Source organism: Ictalurus furcatus, chromosome 13 (assembly GCF_023375685.1).
Source record: "Ictalurus furcatus strain D&B chromosome 13, Billie_1.0, whole genome shotgun sequence".
NCBI classification, from domain to species: Eukaryota; Metazoa; Chordata; class Actinopteri; order Siluriformes; family Ictaluridae; genus Ictalurus; species Ictalurus furcatus.
In genome coordinates this window covers 18,091,118-18,104,848 of record NC_071267.1, presented here as the reverse complement: position 1 = coordinate 18,104,848, position 13,731 = coordinate 18,091,118, and the positions used below count along the sequence as shown (strand labels likewise).

The following is a 13,731-nucleotide window of genomic DNA, read 5'->3' as shown; positions in this document are numbered from 1 at the left end:
TCTTCTACAGTATATTGTATGCAATAGGATAATTCTAATACCATAAATATATAATGTATATCGAATTGCAAACCTGGTGTTGTGTCAACACATAAGAATAGTTTGATAATATTTCTTGGACAACTTGTCTCCAATATTTAAGAATTTTAACATAATGAACAAATGAGACATCTAACATTTGGGCTCCATTCTTTCCAGGAGTAATCAGAACAGCATTGCCTGACATGGATCGAGAAGCAAGAGAGCATTATACAGTGGTCATCCAGGCCAAAGACATGGCAGGACAGGTGGGAGGACTCTCAGGCTCCACTACGGTTAACATCACACTTACTGACGTCAATGATAACCCTCCCAAATTTCCTCCAGGTGAGTACTACAGCACAGACCATTTTTAATGTATATCTCTGTCATGGATGTGCCGGAACGAATTCTGTACTACAGTTCCCAGCAGCCACTGCACCCCACTCCATCACTGTCACATGACCACCTGCACCTGATTCACATTATTGTTAACAAGCACTCCTGCACTACACTCCTTGTCTTGTGTTTGTCTTTCTTTGCCATTGTTTCTGTGTTTATGGTCTTTGTTTTATGTTTATTCTTAGCCTTAGTTTTTTTTTGCCACAACTTCTACAGATTCTGTTTTGTGTTTTGTTTGTATTTTTATTAAACCTAATCTACACTTGCATCCATCTCCGCCTTTAAACGTGACATCTCAATGTCGCTGGCCCCATTTTATCTGGCTTCTAATAACAGTGCAGTTACATATAAACTATACATACAAATATATCGCAATCAATGTGGTTACAGAAAGATTACTGTAGTACATCTTATGTATATACACAAGTATCAACTTCAGTATTAGCTCTTGTAAAAGCACACAATATATAAAACTAAGCAAACCATTAGCTTGGTCATTTTTGAGTATACAAGTTTGTCTTGTAATCAGGACATGAGGATTCAGATTTTATTTCTTTAGTCTTGGCTATCAAGTTGTTCCTAATTCCTAAATCATGTTAGTATACAGTATAATCTAGTTGGGTTGGTCTGACAATAGCACAATTTAGGATTAATGAAAATGATCCATCTCATTTTTAGGTGGAACCTTTTTCTTCTTTTTTTAGTGTACAAATTTAATTACCCCATACCTTTTTACCTGAGAGGGAATGAATATCCTGGTATAGCTGTGAAGACGCACTACTTACACAAACCAAAACTGAAGATGATACTTACTGTATGTGTATTTATATAGGACACAATATTCTAATACATCTGTAAACATACATATATAAATATAAATTGTTACTATTTGTTGTATAGTTCATGTAAAAATACACCACTACTAGAGACACAAGACAATTTATGACTAGTCATAATACAAGTGATTACTGAACACAAAAACAAAAAAAGGTTGACTGTCACTCCAGGTCCCTTCAGCCATACAGACTACAAACTACATCACATGACTTAATCACATGCTCTAGTTCGCCTAACTCCTAATTGCAGACACCTGAACTCAATTAGACAACCTTTAAATAAACCAGACTGACGCTCTCACGGTGTCTGAAACCACTCTCTGTTCTCAATGTAGTGCACTGTATCAGGTGGCTGTCGTTTTGTAGTGGTGTCTGACTTTTGAGTGAATAACTTCATTCTCTGGATTCGTTCACTTGTTTATACCCACAAGGCGCTCTGATTTTGAATGTACATATGCTTGCCAATGTACTATTTCCCATACTCCAACATGAGACAGTGATAGAATGCAAAAGAAACATGATGGGCAGGAACATCGGAGGCAACAACTTCTACGAATGTAAGTATAACTTTTTTTAATTAAAATACATCCGTGTCAAGATATTTTGAAGTGAAATGATAGATTGTTGATTGATTGGCACAGTATTTATTTTCAGCCACTTTTGCAATGTAACTTTTAAATTACCAACTGTGCACTTCAAATGGTAACTTAGTCATATATTAATTGATGTGTATATAGGCCTACAATATTCACATACATTAGAAAATGATGCATTGAGGTGTTTTTGTTTTTTGTTTGTTTTTTAATTATGAGGGAAAATCTGATTTAGTTGCATTTGTTTCTTACAGGCTTTGTAAGGATCTAGTTGTCAATTATTTATTTAACAGTTGGATGTATTTTGTCTAATGTCTACTTACCAATCAGTGGCATCTTTTGAGCTAACAAAGCATGCTTTAAAGTTGTTGCTCTTTCTGAAATAGGCTACACCTTTTTCTGCTCTTCAGGAAAAAGAAGTCACCAAAACTAGCAAGCTGGCATACATTTTATGCCAGGTTTACCTCTGGAGTCAGCTTGAAGACACTGATGGGAAAACTCCTCAAATCCGTTGTTTTTGTTCTATTTATCAACTAATACAATAAAAGTGATAAATGAACAGTGAGAAAATGAACTTTACTGCTTTACGATACAATCCATAATGTCCGCGACAGAGTGCTCTCTGACGCATTGTATTTACGTCAGCATCTGAATCGCTCGCTCACTTTCTTTCACCTCTTCCCCATATATTCACTATATTTCAGACAAAGCTTCTTCCTCTCTCGCTCACACACACACACACTTTTTGTGAAGTCTCACTCCTAGCACATGACTTTGATCTCTGCTTTGATTCATGGTTCTCAACTTGTATGCTGTACATTTTATGTGTTGGCTCTTGCCTAGTTTTGCCTGTTTGTAGATATGCTCTTAAAGATACACCTGCACTTGCATCCATCTCTCCCACCTGCCTGAAATTTGAATGTAGGATCATCACCGTGGTGTTTTGTTTGTTTTTTCTCCCCTGGGTTTGCATCATTCCTGTTTTACATCAGTCACAACCTCCAGCACAACTTAATATTAATTCAGGAATTCATACCTTTTACCCATTTGTTTATTAAATTATTAATTTTGTTATGCAGGCTCTATTGGTCATAAACCTGCCCTTTTTACCTTTAGGGCCAGTTATGCATGTATTCCTTTCTCATGTATGAGTCCAATCTTATTACAACATGGGATATTTCATTGGCACTCTGAAGTACTATGTCTAATCATTATGTATTGGTGAGCAGATGTTTCAGCAGCATTCATAAAGCCAAAATAAAACACTTATAAGCTATGAATAATGCAATGATGTTATAGGAATGTATTTAGTTACTGTACACAAAAATAGGAATCCCATCATCTCACCTCAAAAAACAGTGTGTGGAATTCTAAAGCACATCTATATGAAAGGATTTTCACCATGTTTATATACTGTTTTCTTTAAGTTGCTCTTCAGTGCTAATGATATTAATAAACCATTCTGTAGCATGAGAGCTTATGTGTTCATTAGACCGTTTCCTGTGTGTCTACAGAAAGCTTCCAGGTGTTTGTGCCTGAGTCTGCCCAGGTGGGGAAACCAGTGGGAAAGATCAAAGCAGAAGATGAAGATGTGGGCATCAATGCTGAAATCAAATACAGTATTATTAACCAGGAAGGAGCCAATGTATTTTCAATAGCTACAGACAAAGACACACGAGAGGGCATCATTAGTCTGAAAATGGTACTGAGCCATCTTCCAACATTTGTTTCTCATTCTATATATTACAATGTTGTGGAAAATTCAGACACCATTCAAAAACCACATCAATAAAGTTTTTGTCTTTATTGCATAGCTGTCTTCGACTGTCTTCCACTTCAACACAGTATGGTGTCAGGCAGTTTTATGTAATATCAATACATTTTGCACTGAAAAGATATTACTTCTTACACTCTAGTTATAATGTCATCTTGGGTAAAGCCTAATATTATATTTCCACTGATGTCTCATGCAGTACCAATAATCACCTCACAGTTCAGGGTTCCTGCCTAAGATCAGAGAATGTGGAGCTCCAAGAAGCAATCTCAGTCTCTTGGTCTGATCAGACCAGCAGTCACCTGAGGTTACAAGTCATGTTGACAAAAAACTTTCAAAGGACACTTTAACCTCAAGAAGAGAAAGAATTTTGCTTTTCTGTAATGCAACTGTTTAGCTGACCATTTGATTTGGTCAATGCCACTATTAAAATTTGTGAACATTTATTCTGAACTTTTATTTGTGTTCTGATTTGAAAAACAATTAAGCAACTTTCCATTGTTGTCTTTTCAGCCACTTAATTATGAAAAGAAGAGACAGTACACTCTGCATATCGCAGCAGAGAACACACACCTTGACCCTCGCTTCTCCCATCTGGGATCATTTAAGGATAATGCCACTTTCAAGATCACAGTTGGGGATGTGGATGAACCACCTGTTTTCTCAATGGATTACTATATTATGGATGTCTATGAGAATGCAAAAATTGGCACAGAAGTTGGATCAGTTACAGCACAAGATCCAGACAGCAAGAATAGCCCGATCAGGTAGGAAGGTAAAATGGTTCATATATGCCATGAGCATATGTCCAATTTATTGAAGATGATATTACAAGTTTGTGTGTTATTTCTTACCATCACGCTGCTACCACCTACCCATTCTGACTAATCTTCTGTTTCCCACCTTTATCTCTTTCCAAACAAATTGACCTTTCTCTTTTGCTAATTTATGTCTGTGATAAAGTGTTGAAAGAGTGAAGGTTTTGTGGGGTGCAGTTATGTGGCTGGTCTGCATATTTAGACCATTATCTGTAGACTTCAAATAAAAAATAATGGATGCACACTCCCACATGCTATGCATAAGTAATCATAAGATTATGCAAGCTTTAAAACCATAATATATTCTTGGCAATGTTCTGGCATAGAGGCCCAACTCTGCCTTTATTTAACCTTTATCACCTGATCCTTCTTATTTTGTCTCTCTTTAATTTGAAAATGATAACTTAGTGAGCTGCATAATGTCCTACATTACTATGTACTACAACCTTTTGTAAGTAAAGCCCTCTCATTATATATATAATATACCTAATCTGCTATAGATAGATAGACAGATAGATAGACAGATAGATAGACAGATAGATAGACAGATAGACTTTTTTTTTGCTTTTTTTGGTACTTTTTTTAATTACTTTTCATAACTTATGATTTTTTAAAATAACTTTTATGGCTTTTATAAAACTATATAATGGACAGGTATGGAACATGAATGATCAAAAATGCTCAAAAATGATCAAAACTACTTTGAACAAGAGATCTAGGCTGGAATAACGTGGACTATTTTACATGTAAAACCTGTTGCATTCAATTCGTCTTGCGTTCTAAAAACATTCGCATCATAGGAATTGTGTAAATTGGGACGAAGGACACGTCTCGTTATCCATGACATTGTTAAATCTCCGGCTCTCAGCCCCTCACTGAACAGAGCAGACGCAGAGAGAGGTGTGAGTGCAATAAAATACACAGAGTACCCAAATGATGCCCTGTCTGTGTTTTTTTTTTTTCTTGAAAACATTTTGCACCCCCTTTCCGATCTCTCTGCCAAACCCAAACACCCACCCCCCCCCCGCCCCACCCCCGCCCCGCCCCCGCCCCCTCCCGGTTTAGAACCACTGCCCTACTATGACCCCACCTTTCTCTGTGTATCTCTAGTGTACAGGATGATGGTAATAAGTACAATCAGAGTTCTCAAGGTCAGTGGACCACCAAAGTTAAATGCTATGAAACTTCTTTTTTTACCCAAATTTTTTTATTAAAAAAATGTCTTTCAACCTTTTAATCACAACAAATCATTCATGGTAGCATTTATGCAAGAATATGGTATTAATGAAAATCCAATTTGAAAAGAAAGTTATATCCTTTGAGATCTCTTGAGTTTGAGACAATAATGCAGATCACAGTTGCCATTAGTAACTACATATTTACATACAGACTATGTCGTCACATTTAAGTTACACACACAAATTTAGTGATTTTTTTTTGTGAAACTCAGAAAAATTTCACATTAATGACATGAAAGAACGCAGTCTAAATAAGAAAGGTCATTAAATTAGTACAAACACAATGGCAGGAAACAGGACAAAAGTTAGTTTATATCTCTGGAAGTTGAGCTGCATTATGAAAGATTTGAAAGCACACAAAAATGAGCTGTAAGGCACTTGGTAATTTTAACAACATGTCTCTAGAACAGCCGTTCAAAAGTACTCTTCTTCATGTGTTGTATCTCCCTCCAAGTAAGATGCAAAAAATACAGTGCCCTATTGCAGAATCCAGTCACATACTTTGTGAGAAATTGTCCTGAGTATACAATACCACAATGAGCATGGGCCATTTGGCAAATTGTCTGGCATACATGCTCATCCGTTAGGGGCATCACCAAAGCCATTAATAGCAGACCTTACTGAGCTTATATAACAAACCATGGATGTCAACCACTCTGGCATAAACCTCGGTGCCAACCTGGTCCCACTAGTCTGCAAGGCCCTGGTACACAGGTGGCGCTTTGCATGCGGCGACTGGCAGCAAAGATTGTAAGCACGTGTGAATGCATTTTGTGTTGTGTTTATTGTGCGTTTGTTATTTTGGAAAAGTGTTAGTTACAATGTAAACTAATGACCTATATCTGTGCAGAAGGTGAAGATGGAGTTGCCAGTTATAGCTACAATTTGGATTTTACTGTTTATCTCATGCCTTCATATAACACCTGTGAGACCTACCATGTAGCTCCAGTACAGCCTTGAATTTCTGCTTCAGGGGCATCGGCCTTACTATGTTCGATATCCACTGGATTTTACAAGATCGCCACACTTTCTGAACAACGGTGGCTTTATGGCAAATGCCATTCAGAACAATGATGAATCGAAAATATGGAAAACACAGAAAAGAGGAAAGAAGGGTGATGTGTGACAAAGATTGAGAAAGCAGCGTCTCGGAAGGATTCCCTTGCCGACTATCGTAATGGCAAATGTTCAGTCTCTACGGAATAAAATTGCTGAACTACAAGTCACTTTACATGTTCACCATGCATACAGAGAGGCCTGCATTTTTGCCCTTTACAGAAACCTGACTGAAAGCTTGAGACACCAATTCTGTTTTATCTCTTAATGGCTTTGGGACTCCCCTGCGAACCAATCGAGATTCAGTGATCACAGGTAAAACACAAGGAGGCTGCGTTTGTCTATAGCTACTCAGTAATCGTAAGAGAAACCTTGTGTACCGAAGATATTGAACTGCTTTCTGTATTATTATGGCCATTTTACTTACCTCGGTAATTCTCTCAAATTTTTGTTACGGTGGTGTATATTCATCCTAAAGCAAATGAGGATAAAGTGAAGGAGACTGTTGAACGTATTGTTTTTAAATTGCAAAATGTTTCTTCTGATGCCCCTAATTTTATCATGGGGGATTTTAACCATTGCTCTTTGAAACACACTTTGTGAAATTGTCAACAGTATGTTACCTGTGCAACACGATTTAACAAGACTTTGGACTTGTCTTATGGTACTGTCAGAGCTGCATTAATTAAGTCCATTAATAATCCAGCCTTGGGACTGTCTGACCATAACACTCTGTTTTTAATTCCTGTGTATAAAACTGTTTTAAAAAAGCATAAAGCTGTAAACAAATCTATTAGGAAATAGTCTGCAGGTTCATCTTTAGCTTTGCAAGGATGATTTGATTGCACCAACTGGGAGGTTTTTGAAAAAATGTTCTGATTTTGATGAATTAACAGATGTTGTAAGTAGTTACATTAATTTTTGTGAGGATAAGCCTATCCCTCAAAAAACTATACGAACATTTGCTAATACTAAGCCATGGTTAACTAAACTTGTAAAGTCCCTTATGATTGAAAGAAATATGGCATTCCCTGCAGGTGACTCGGAAAGGAAGCATGATTTCCAAAAACAAATAAAGTGTGAAATTAGGAGGGCCAAAAATAGGTATAAGGAGAAAGTAGAGGGGAGTCTAGACTTGGCTCTGCCTGGGAGAGTATGCATATTATATCTGAATCTAAGAGTAAAAGTAATGCCCCCACAAAATTGGTTGGTTATCAATTTGATATACAGTTGGCACAAGAATTGAATACTTTTTATACTAGATTTGATGTGGAGGATTTTACTAGTGAAAAGAATGTGCTTAGGATTAAGACTATGTGTAATATGGAATGTAATTTTTTTTAATCAGCAGGATGTTATACAAGTTTTTAAAAAGAACAAAGTGGGAAAATCCTCTGGACCAGATAAGATTGGGGGACGTTTACTTAAGACATGCGCGGATCAGGTGGGTCCTGTTTTTTATAATACAATGCATCCGGAAAGTATTCACAGCGCTTCACTTTTTCCACATTTTGTTATGTTACAGCCTTATTCCAAAATGGATTAAATTCATTATTTCCCTCAAAATTCTACAAACAATACCCCATAATGACAACGTGAAAGAAGTTTGCTTGAAATCTTTGTAAATTTATTAAAAATAAAAAACAAAAAAAAGTACATCTACATAAGTATTCACAGCCTTTGCTCAATACTTTGTTGAAGCACCTTTGGCACCATTTACAGCCTCAAGTCTTTTTGAATATGATGCTACAAGCTTGGCACACCTATTTTTGGGCAGTTTCTCCCATTCTTCTTTGCAGGACCTCTCAAGCTCCATCAGGTTGGATGGGGAGCGTCGGTGCACAGCCATTTTCAGATCTCTCCAGAGATGTTCAATCGGGTTCAAGTCTGGGCTCTGGCTGGGCCACTCAAAGACATTCACAGAGTTGTCCTGTAGCCACTCCTTTGTTATCTTGGCTGTGTGCTTAGGGTCGTTGTCCTGTTGGAAGATGAACCTTCGCCCCAGTCTGAGGTCCAGAGCACTCTGGAGCAGGTTTTCATCAAGGATGTCTCTGTACGTTGCTGCATTCATCTTTCCCTCAATCCTGACTAGTCTCCCAGTTCCTGCCGCTGAAAAACATCCCCACAGCATGACGCTTCCACCACCATGCTTCACTGTAGGGATGGTATTGGCCAGTTGATGAGTGGTGCCTTGTTTCCTCCAGAAATGACGCTTGCCATTCAGGCCAAAGAGTTCAATCTTTGTTCAATCTTTGGTCTGAGAGTGAGTCCTTCAGGTGCCTTTTGGCAAACTCCAGACGGGCTGTCATGTGCCTTTTACTGAGGAATGGCTTCCATCTGGCCCCTCTACCATACAGGCCTGATTGGTGGAGTGCTGCAGAGATGGCTGTTCACTTTCAAAGGGAACTTCGATGTTGCGTTTAGCATAACACTATGGGAAGCGCCTCTCACACGTGACCGGTATCTAAAGCTTGTGTAAAATCATGCCTATTTATAGGCCTGCCATGATCAGGTGACGTGGCAATTAAGCGCGACGCATGATATAAATATGGCACCTGTGAACCGCGCCCTCAGCCTTTATTATCTTCAGCGAAAGACTGCATGTCAGTTGTTTGTGTAAAGAAACAAAGACACTTCACTTCCTCGATATCTTTTCTCAAAATCTCAGAACTTTTCTACCCCTTTAAAAAAAAAGAGAGAAGAAAAAAAAGGAATGAGCAAGAGAGAAAAATATGAGTGAGAGAATTCAGGAAGTGTGTTACGGCTTGCTCCTGTTTCATCACGGGGAATAGTGCAAACTTTCTGGCTGAAGTATTTAGGAGTGTAGCATGCTATGGCAGCCTCGAGAGGCTGCGCATAGCAATGGCTACATTAAACAGCTTGGCTAGCGACTCGCGCTCTTCTCGGAAGCCGAAGCGAGTTGGGTTTCGGAGCCTTGCGGATTTGGGCCGGCCGCTGCCGAGGCAGCTAGCCGTCTCAGGTTCAGGGGATCTCTTATATATCAGGAAGAGGAGCCGGATACGAGCGTTGCTCTATCTCTTACTCTGTCTTCCAAGTTCGGCTCTCCGCTGGATTTTGAAGCTAGCGTCGCGACTCCTCCTTCCGCTATTGAAAGCCAAAAGGGGAAAAAAGTTTTTAAAAAACACACACACACAAAAATAATAGTAATAATTCCTCTCTGACTCCGAGGATGTGCTAAAAACTGAGAGCAGCATATAAAGAGCTGCTTGAAGTGATTACTACAGCTGGATGAGCCTTTTTCTCCCCAGTGAAAGTAAATCCCTCACACTGCAGAAACTCCCCTTTCTTCCAGAAATGCATGACAAAATATCGGGCTTCTGGGGGAAAACCATGAATAAACTGTATTTATAACCCCATGATGTTTGATTATTCGGCCATTGTGGGGAATGAACGGCATGGCTATTTAGCTATGCTACAGGTGGAGGAGGCGCTTGTGAGCTACCTCGCCCCGTCAACAGCAGGTAATTAGGGGGGCCGGCTTTGCCATCCAAACCACCGTGTAAGGCCACCATGGCATTGGTGGGCAAGGCCTACGCAGTAGTAGTCTTGTTTGTGGGTCACTGCAGACAATGACAGTGTTGCAGGCCTACCAAGCAGACCTGCTGAGTGAGCTCGACATATGGCGCCATTCAGCCAGTTCTTTCCCTGTTGTCTCGAGCTCACCCGGGCATCCACAAGTGGAGCCCGGGACAGCACTAGTGCGAGGGAGACCCAGAAGGTGAGTATGGCAGCCCGCCAACCCCTGCAGACAGCCAGGGGAACCGGGCGGCCACAGTCGCGGCATGCTACTAGGCCTGATCTGAGAATGGTCATAAAGGCCCAGCAGGCAAAGAAGAGCGGTCCTGAGGGGCCGTGGAGGAACGTATCAGGGGACATGAGGTTGTTAGGGCAGTTAGCCCCCAGTGCTACTGTAGGGCCTCCCCTAGCCAAGGCAGTCCCCAAGTTTTCAGTGTTCTCTGGTCAGCGAGCTGTCACAGGGCAGCAAAAATCTGATGATTTCCCTCCAATAGAATGTGGAATAGTTAACGTCACTAAAAGACCATCTGGCAGCGTGGAAACTACTGCCAAATGTGATCCATGTGTTCTGTCTACCATAGAAAAGGGTTACCAGGTCCAGTTTATAGCTCGACCCCCCTGGTTCAGAGGTGTGCTCACCACAGTAGTCAGCACAGACCAGAGCCCGACGTTAGCGCAGGAAGTAAGATCCATCTTGGACAAAGGGGCCATAGAACATGTACCTCGTTCCCTGAGGGAGGGAGGTTTTTACAGCCATTATTTCTTGGTCCACAAAAAATAGGAGTATGCGGCCAATTTTAGATCTGCATCATCACTATACTCTTCGGACATAAGGGTTCAAGATGCTGACGCCCAAACTTATCGTTCCACAGATTCAGTTTGAGGACTGGTTTGTGATGATAGATCTAAAAGGTGCATATTTCCACATAGAAATATCGCTAGCTTTATCCCCTCGCACCTTCACAAAGTGCATGGATGTTACTCTGGCTCCATTGTGACTCCAGGGCATCCGTGTACTAAACTACCTGGACAACAGGTTAATTCTAGCACAGAGGAACTGGCGGTTCAACATCGAGATGTTGTTCTTGCCCACATGAAGAGCTTGGGGCTTAGGTTGAATCTCAGAAAAATATGCTTTCCCCAATGCAGTGGACAACTTTTCTAGGGGTTATAAGGATTCTACTACGATGAGGGCGTTTCTATCCCCAACATGCGTAGGGTCAATCCTATCAACACTGAGCAAGATAAAGCTGGATCTTGGGAGACTATTGGCACTTATGGGCCTATTGCCCAGGAGACCGTTCAGTGGTGGCTGACAAGTTGGGGGTTTCGTCCAAGGATGAAACCTCAGAGAATAATCAGTGTCACACGGCGATGCCTGTGTGCTCTGAAAATTTGAGTGTCCCCTGTTTCTAGCCTTGGGTCACACTCTAGGGGTGTCTCCTTAATGCAAGACGGTAATGACAGACACCTCCCTCACGGACTGGAGCGCGCTCTTAGACAGCTGTCCAGCTCACGGTCTCTGGTGCGGCCCTCATCTGGAGCAGGGTGGCTCCATCCACAAGTGATGGAGTCCATATGGCGAGGTTTGGCCAAGCAGGATTGCATGTGTTCGCCTCCGAGGAGACAACACATGGCCTGCTGTTGTCCGCCCTCACTCCTCCCGCACAATTAGGTCTGGACGCCATGGTGCACATGTGGCCGAGGTCACATCTGTATGCTGTTCCCCCATCGCTCTGCTCCCACAAGTTCTAGCGAGAGTTCGCCAAGACAGTCTATGTCTGCTGCTAGTAGCACCTTATTGGCCAGCTCGAACATGGTTCTGAGAGATAATATCCCTGCGAGATGGCACTCCTGGGGAGATTCCCATCCACAGGGATCCACTGTAGACCCAGTGAACTGTGCAATAGCTACAGTCCTGGAGTTCTTACAAAAACATTTCTCAGCGGGGTGGGCTCCTTCTACAATCAGGGTTTACGTGGCCGCCATTTCGGCCCGCCACGCCCCTGTTGATGGAGCCTCTGTGGGGCAACATCCTCTAACTTCGAGTTTCATGCGTGATGTCAGGTGGCTGAAGCCCATCTGCAGGCCACGTATACCTTCCTGGAACCTTCTGTGGTCCTGGAAGGTCTGTCAGGTGCCCCATTTGAGCCCTTAGAGTGGATCTACTGTCTTAAGTCTGTGCTGATTTATCACCCTCGGCCAGAACTATGGAAACTGTGGGTCTGGCCCCTGAGGGGCACCAGCTCATAGATTATGGTCTCACAACTGAGATTGTAGAGACCATTTTAAATGCTAGAGCACCATCCACAAGGAAATTGTATGCACTCAAGTGGCAGCTTTTTGTCTTGTGGTGTGAACGTCATCTAGACCCAGTGAACTGTGCAATAGCTACAGTCCTGGAGTTCTTACAAGCCAAGGCCTTCCTGTATCCTATGCCGGATTATATTCCTAAGGTGCCTACATCGGCTTCCCACCCTGTGGTGTTGCAGGCTTTCTGCCCTCCTCCATTCCCCACACCAGAACAAGAGAGAATGCACCTGCTGTGTCCAGTAAGGACTCTCTGTACTTATGTCCACCGCTCCGGCCAGTGGCGTAAGTTGGAGCAGCCGCTGGTCTGCTTTGGCGGCGACAGTAGAGGTGATGCTGTGTCAAAGCAGCGCATCTCTAATTGAATAGTGGAAGTAATCTCTATTGCTTATGAGGCGCGCAGTATCGCTACGCCTCTGGGCATAAGGGCTCATTCCACTAGGGCAGTCGCCTCTGCGAAGGCTTTTTCCAAAGGGGTATCCTTACAGGAAGAGTGTGCTGCTGCAGGGTGGTCTATGCCACACACATTCATTCATTATTACAGCCTGGATGTTCATTCCACCCCGGGCTCGAGTGTCTTGCCGTGACCCTCGGGCTTGGGTCTTTTTGAACAGGCCGTATCCTCGGTATGACGGAGTGGATATTCTTGTTCCCATAGAGTTATGCTAAACGCAACGTCGAAGTTCCCTTTGAAAGTGAATGTCTGGGTTACGCATGTAACCCTGTTCCATGAGAAGGGAACGAGACGTTGCTTAGCTTTGTCATACCAGGGCAGGCCTTTGAATTGCATCTTCGCTTCAGATAATAGAGGCTGAGGGCGCTGTTCACAGGTGCCATATTTATATCACGCGATGCGCTTAATTGCCACGTCACCTGATCGTGGCAGGTCTATAAGTAGGCATGATTTTACACAAGCTTCAGATATCGGTCACGCGCGAGAGGCACTTCCCATAGTGTTATGCTAAACGCAATGTCTCATTCCTTTCTCAGGGAACAGGGTTACATGCGTAACCCAGACGTTCTTCTGGAAGGTTCTCCTCTCTCCACAGAGACACGCTGGAGCTCTGTCAGAGTGACCATCGGGTTTTTGGTCACCTCCCTGACTAAGGCCCTTCACCCATGATCGCTCAGTTTGGCCGGGCGGCCAGC

At 41.9% G+C, this 13,731-nt stretch overlaps 1 protein-coding gene across 4 annotated transcripts in view; it reads left to right on the top strand.

The window, feature by feature from the left end:
- Positions 1-13,731, top strand: part of LOC128617546 (cadherin-18) — a 137,348-nt gene that overhangs the window by 81,247 nt on the left and 42,370 nt on the right. For all 4 annotated transcript variants that reach the window (XM_053640703.1, XM_053640705.1, XM_053640704.1 and 1 more), the window contains 3 exons: positions 199-366; positions 3,364-3,551; positions 4,137-4,390. In XM_053640703.1, coding sequence (XP_053496678.1) covers positions 199-366; positions 3,364-3,551; positions 4,137-4,390 — 610 coding nt within the window. The remainder of the gene's footprint in view (positions 1-198; positions 367-3,363; positions 3,552-4,136; positions 4,391-13,731) is intronic.